We start from the raw sequence: 7,208 nt of genomic DNA, 5'->3' as shown, positions 1-7,208 counted from the left end.
GGTGGAGGACTGGGTAGGGCACCCAGGCTCTGTCTGAGCACACAGACTGTGATGGAGTTCCTGTGGGCCCAGAAGATAGGTGGGAGTGGGGATGGCCACACCTCCGTTCACCAAGCGGGTGTAGGGCGCAGTAACAAGAAGAATGACGTACCTTTTCAGTCTTGCAGGCCCTGAGTGTCCTTGGGGTTGCTGGAAAGCAGAACGTGATCTTAAGCCCCAGAAATCTGCGAAAGCACTGTCTCTTTGAGTATCCAAGATAGTCAAGCAGCTTTGTAAACCTACAAAATGGCGGCACCCTCCGGATAAGCAGAAGTCCACAGCTCAGCCCACCTTTCTCTTCACCACCTCTGTTTGTTCCCCAGCCACCGTGCACAGTCTTCTGGGCAGTCCCTGGCTAGCAGGGTGATTTTTGGGTTAATTCTTAGGTCCTACCACCACTCGGGAATCTCCAAGCCCTGTGGTCTGTGCTATCAGGGTTGCTCAGGCCACTGCCAGACTGCAGCTCCGTGTGTCTCCTTTTTTGGGTTTTTCACACAAATTCTTCTGCTAGTTGGGGTTTAGTCCACTTTTGTATCCTTCCCTTCAAGGCTCAGGGGTCCAAGATTATCTTCTGTGTCTGTGTTCATTGGTTTTCCTTTTTTTTGTTGAAGAGCATCTGTGCAGTCCTTCTGCCTAGTCCGCCATCTTGCTGGAACTGAAAATGCATTTTATTTGATGGTAGTTACCAAACATATTGTTCCGGTGGAGTGATTTTTAAACTACACATTAGGCATGTAGGATGTTGCTTTTGCTTCACAGGTTGCACTAACCATTTTGTCACCTAATTTGCAGAGAAAACTAAGATAATGAATATAAAAGTCTCAGTTTTCTTCCTGGAATTTTCTTAAAACTTTCATACCTGTTTGCATGTATATGTATCTATAAAATAGTACCCATTTTTATCATTTCATTATTTATTTTGAGTTCAATAGCAGTATTTCTTAGCAGTTTTCAAAGGAACCTTTTTCCATCCTTTGCTCAGTACTTGAAGAACATTGTGTTTCTGGCATTCTGTCATTGGAACAAGTTTGAGAACCTGAAAACGTTTGGTAATCAGAGTACTGGGTGTGGAATGTCTTCAAACTTTTGCAAAATAACACTATTTTAAAATCTCAATAAAAATAACTATTCTTCAGAGATCTCTTACGTTTATGGCGAGTACATTAAATACAAGAATAAGTCAACAGATTAAAAAAACTAACATGTTGAAGGGACATAGAATTCAATGGGGAAAAGACTAAGAGCTTTCCACTTAAGATCTGGAAAAGACAAGGATGCCCAATCTCACCACTGCTATCAAATATTTTACTGGAAGTCCTAGCCAGAGCATTTAAGGCAAGGAAGGAAAGAAAAAGAAAGAGAACCTAAAAGGTATATATACTGGGAAGGAAGAAGTAAAACTATCCCTTTTAGCAGGTAAAATACGTAGGAATAAATGTATCTATTTAGATGAAAGACTTGTACACCATGAACTGTAAAACATTGCTGAAAAAAATTAAGATCTAAAGAAATGTGAAGACGTATTTATGGATTGAAGGCTTAATATTGTTAGGATGTTAATACTCCCCAAAGTGATATATAGACCGAACACAATTTCTACAAAAATTTCAACAGCCTTCTTTGCTGAAATGGAAAAGCCAGTCCTTAAATACATATGGAATTGCAACGGGCCCTGAATAGCCAAAGCAATACTGAAAAAGAACAAAGTAGGAGGATTCATACTACCCAATTTCGAAACATACTCTAAAGCTACAGTAATCAAAACAATCTGGTTGTGGCCTAAGGTTAGATGTATAGACCAAAAGAATAAAATTGCAAACACCAAAGTAAACCTATATACATTTATGGACAATTGATTCTCAACAAGTGTGCTAAGTCCATACAATGAGGAAAGAATAGTCTCTTTAATAAATAGTGTTATGTTACAACTGGATTTCTACATGCAGGAGAATGAAAGTAGACCCCTACCTCACACCACCTATGAAAATCAACTCAAATTAGATCAAAAAAACCAAATTCAAGTAATGAAACTATAAAAATCTAGAACGAAACAGAGGTAATGCTTCAGAAACTAGTTTCCAATGAATTCTTTGGTATAATACCGAAAGCACAAGCCAACAGAAGACAAAATAGGTAAATTGGATTTTATCAAAATTAAAAACTTTTATCCATCAAAGATCTTTACTAACAAAGTAGTAAAGACATGCAGAATGGTAGAAAATATTTGGGAACCATATATCTAATAAGGGTTTAATATCCAGAATATATAAAGGATTCTTAAAACTTGAACACACACACACACACCCAATCTTAATCAAAAAATAGGCCAAAGACTTGAATAGACATTTTATGAAAGAAGATCTCTAAATGGCCATTAAACACATGAGAAGATGCTCTTCGTTTTCATTGTTGAGTGCTATCAAGTTGGTTGCAACTCACAGCAGCCCTGTGTACAATAGAATGAAATACTGCGTGGTTCTGCACCATCCTTACAGTCTTTACTGTTTAAGTCCATTGTTGCAACCACTGTGTCGGGCTGTCTTGTTGAGAGTCTTCCTTTTTTTGCTGACCTTCTACTTTACCAAGCATAACGTTTTCTCCTGATAACATGTCCAAAGTACATAAGAGGAAGTCTTCCCATCCTCCCTTCTGAGGAAGATTCTGGCTGTATTTCTTCCAAGACAGATTTGTCCATTCTTCTAGCAGTCCATGGTATATTTAGTATTCTTCAGCAACACCATAATTTAGCGGCATCAGTTCTCTCTTCCTTATTCATGTCCCAGCTTGTGCATGCGTGTGAGACTATTGAAAACACCATGGGTCAGGCACACCTTAGTCCTCAAAGTTACACTTTGCTCTTTAGCACTTTCAAGGGAGTCTTTTGCAGCAGATTTGGCCAATGCAATGTGTTGTTTGATTTCTCAACTGCTGCCTCCTTGGGCGTTGACTATGCATCCAAGTAAAATGAAATCATTGATAACTTCAGTTTCTTGTTGTTACGTGCCGTCAAGCTGGACCCGACTCATAGCAACCCCTCATTGGGTTTCTGAGGTGGTACCACTATGAAAGTAGATTGCCCAGTCTGCCTTTTGAGGAATGGCTGGTGGGTTTGAACTGTCAGCCTTCTGGTTAGCAATCAAGTGCTTTAGGCACTATGCTCAGTCTCTTCTTAGTTTATCTTAATTTGTTCATTGTTCCAGTTGTTAAGATTTTTGTTTTCTTTAGGTGTCATATGTACTGAAGGCTGCTTTGATCTTCATCAGTAAGTGCTTCAAGTCCTCTTCACTTTCAGCAAGCAAGGTTGTGTCATTTGCATATCACAGGTTGTTAATGGGTCTTCCTCCAATCCTGATACTGTGTTCTTCATATAGTCCATCTTTTCAGATTATTTACTCAGCGTATAGATTGAATGAGTATGATGAAAGGATACAACCATGACATACTTGATTTTAAATGATGCAGTAGCTCTTTGTTCTGTTCAAACTACTACCTCTTGGTCTGTGTATAGGTTCCTCATGAGCACAATTATGTGTTGAGTTCCCATTCTTCATAATGTTATCCATCATTTTTTATGATACACAGAGTCAAATGCCTTTGCATAGTCAATGAAAAACAGGTAAACGTCTTTCCTGGTGTTCTCTGCTTTCAGCCCGTTATTCTCGGACATCAGCAATGATACCTCTTGTTCTACGTCCTCTTCTAAATCTGGCTTGCATTTCTGTAAGTTCCCTGTCGATGTAGTGTGGCAACCATTTTTGAATTATCTTCAGCAAAACTTTATTTGCATGTGCTATTAATGATATTGTTTGACAATTTCTGCATCATATTGGATCACCTTTCTTTAGAATGGCCACAAATATAGATCTCTTACAGTCACTTGGCCAGATTTCTTGGCATAGACTAGTGAGTGCTTTTAAGCATTGCATGTATTTGTTGAAACACCTCATTTGATACTCATTCAATTCCTGGAGCCTTTGTTTTTCACCAGTACCTTCAGTGCAGCTTAGATTTTTTCCTTTAATACCATCAGTTCTTAATCATATGCTACCTCCTGAAATGGTTGAACATCAACCAATTCTTTTTGGTTCAATCACACTGTGTATTCCTTTCATCTTCTTTTGATGTTCACTACGTCATTCAATATTTTGCCCATAAAACCCTTCAATATTGCAACTCGAGGCTTGAATTTTATCTTCAATTCTTTCAGCTTGAGAAATGTCAGGCATGTTCTTCCCTTTTGGTTTTCTAATTCCAGGTCTTTGCACGTCATTATAATACTTTGACTTCTCAAGCCACTCTTTGCCATTAGGGAAATGCAAATCAAAACCACATTGAGGTTACTTAGTGCCTTAGGATGGGTATTGAAAAATGGAGAATAAGTGTTGGCAAAGATGTGGAAGAATTGGAACACTCATCTGTTGCTGGTAGGATTTTAAAATAGTGCAGCCACTGTGGAAAACAGTTTGGTGGTTCTTAAAAAATTATACATAGAATTACCATGTGAGCCAGCAATTCACTCCTAAGTATATACCTGTGGTGCAGTGAATTACTTAATATGGCACTTTTAGCCATTGGTCTTTGTGTCTCCCCATAAAATAATTAGGTGAGACTATACAAATAAGATGCATGTCCCTTCTACCAAGGGAATTGGACAACTTGCTAATAATGCAAATAAGGTGTATAGAACCCTGATGGAGGGGTTCAGTTTTCCCATCTCACTAGGCTTAAAAGGAGCCAATCTCAGAAGTGGAGAAGAGGATCTCACTACCATTAAGCAGAAGAACCAGGAGCAGAGTACATCCTTTAGAGTCAGGGTCCCTGTGCTGAGGAGGACCTCTTAAACCCAAGACACAGAGAGAGCTGTAATTCCAGAGATGACACGAGATAACAAGAAGCAGTAGCAAGCTCAGCACAGCACATTGGCACTGGTGTGAGCAGTAGGAGACTGGCCGGAGATGGCATGGTGGGCTTTCTGACCCACAGAGCAAGAGAGCTGAGTACTGGAGGCTTCCTGGTGGAGTGAGGTGCTTCCAAGCAGTTATCAGCAGAGCTTTGTAGGAGCTCTGGTAGTGTAGTGCTTAAAGCACTTGACTGCTGACCAGGAGGCCGGCGGTTCAAACCCACCAGCACTCCTCGGAAGGGAGGTTGGGCAATTTACTGCCATAGTGATACCACCTTGGAAACCCAAGGAGGGGTCACTTTGAGTCAGGCCCGACTCGGCAGCACACAACAACAACAAAAGAGCTTTGTAACACTTGCCTGAGCAGGACAGGTGACGACTGAGAAAGGAGGCCTATCCTGAAGTGGCTGTGTGGATCCTGCCCTTAGGAGGCTAAGAGTAGGAGATCTGTGTGGCTGCAAGGAATTGAGACAGCTGTCCTACACTGAAGAACAGAGGGATGTGATCCCTCTTCTGGAGAAGCCTTCCAGATTTTGCCTACATGTTTCTTGATCCTGATCCTGAATTATAACCTGTTCTTTCCTAATAAACCCAATAACTGTGAGTATGGTCTGTGATTGGAATGCAACTGGTGATTAGAATGCTAGAAGAACTAACAAATCTGTCCTGGAAGAAGTACAGCCAGAATGCTCCTTGGAAGTAAATGGCCAGACTTCGTCTCACCTACTTTGGTCATGTTGTCAGAAGGAACCAGTCCCTGGAGAAGGATATCATGCTTGGTAAAGTGGACAGTCAGCAAAAAAGGGGAAGGCCCTCAACAAGATGGATTGACACAGTGGCTGCAGCGATGGGCTCAGCTATAGCAAGGATTGTGAGGATGATGCATGACCAGTCAGTGTTTCGACCTGTTGTACATAGGGTCACTATAAGTCAGAGCCAAATTGATGGCACTGACACAAAAACAACATGAGAGTTCTGTGTGGCCATTGCAACGAATGATCAAACCTAACAGAGAAGTAGAGATTGCCATAAACTGTTGTTAGAATTGGTCAAAAGGTTGGAGAGAAGAGGTTTGTTTGACTTCACCTCATGGGAATCAGTCTTGGGCTTCTGTTGATGCTGATCCCGCTCTACCCCCCTTTATGAAGTTAGATGAGGAGGTCTGCCACACCTTTTTATAATGCCAAAAGACTTGACAACGAGGAATGCTTGTATATGCTATTGTTTATTATTGCTAGTTGCTGTCAAGTTGGCTCTAATTGGTGACCTTACGTACAACAGAATGAAGCATAGCCAGGTTCTGTGCTGTCTTCATGTTTATTCACTGCAGTCAACACCAATGTTCACTGAAGCTGTAGTCACAATAGCCAAAAGATGGAAGACAGCTGAAGTGTCCATTAGCAGATTAATGCATAAATAAAATGTAGTATATACATTGGAATATTACTCAGCCTAAGGAGAAATGAAATTTGATATATACTGTGATGTGGATGAACCTCGAAATCACTCTGAGGGAAAGAAGTCAGAAACAAAAGGACAAATATTGCATGGTCTCACTTACGTGAAACATCTAGACTAAACAAATGCAGAGACTAAAGTTTGAGTGGTTCCCAGGCATGGGGGCAACAGGGAGTTACGGCTAAAAGTGCCCTGCACTGGGTTTATGTTAAGAGTGAGGAAAAATATGGAAATGGACAGTGATGATGGTTGCACGACATGTTAAATGTAATTAATGTCCCTGAATTGTACATGTAAAAATAATTGAAGTGGTAAATGTTTTGTTGTACATAATAAGGAGGCAGGAACTTAGAAAACAAAGTCCTTGATTCCTAATGCACTATCTGATCTGTTACCCTCTGCTGATACAGGGCTTCTGTCCTCTTGGTAAAGATTGCCCATGAGTCCCCACTCCCATACGCACCCTTCAGAGCATGACTTCCTAGGATCTAACCTACTTTCTCTGTTGTCCTGATCCATTCAGGTGATGAAGGATTCAGCTCCAGAGCTGAATGTGAGTAGTTCAGAAACCGAGGAGGACAAGGAAGAAGCTAAACCAGATGGAGAAAAAGATCCAGATTTTAATCAAGTATGTGCTGAGTGCCTTTGTCATTCTGAAAGCTCCTTGCCCCTGCATGCATCTCTTAGACCGTGTGGGATGTTGTTCTCAGCTCCTTCTTTATTCGCTTTCTCTTCCCTCGGTTTCAGTGGCACACTGTAATTCTGATTTCTCATGAAAAGCTGTGGACCATATTCTTCCAGAGTTAATGTA

The 7,208-nt window shown here is 40.7% G+C and overlaps 1 protein-coding gene across 1 annotated transcript in view; it reads left to right on the top strand.

Annotated features, from left to right (window-relative positions):
• The window catches only part of USP48 (ubiquitin specific peptidase 48), a 137,684-nt gene that overhangs the window by 112,646 nt on the left and 17,830 nt on the right, over positions 1–7,208 (top strand). Inside the window, exon 22 of the mRNA XM_007935676.2 lies at positions 6,921–7,025. Within this exon, the coding sequence (XP_007933867.1) occupies positions 6,921–7,025 (105 nt within the window). The remainder of the gene's footprint in view (positions 1–6,920; positions 7,026–7,208) is intronic.

Source organism: Orycteropus afer, unplaced genomic scaffold (assembly GCF_000298275.1).
Source record: "Orycteropus afer afer isolate SDZICR_OR568_19922 unplaced genomic scaffold, OryAfe1.0 scaffold00031, whole genome shotgun sequence".
NCBI lineage: Eukaryota > Metazoa > Chordata > Mammalia > Tubulidentata > Orycteropodidae > Orycteropus > Orycteropus afer.
This window is presented reverse-complemented; position numbering and strand designations above follow the sequence as displayed.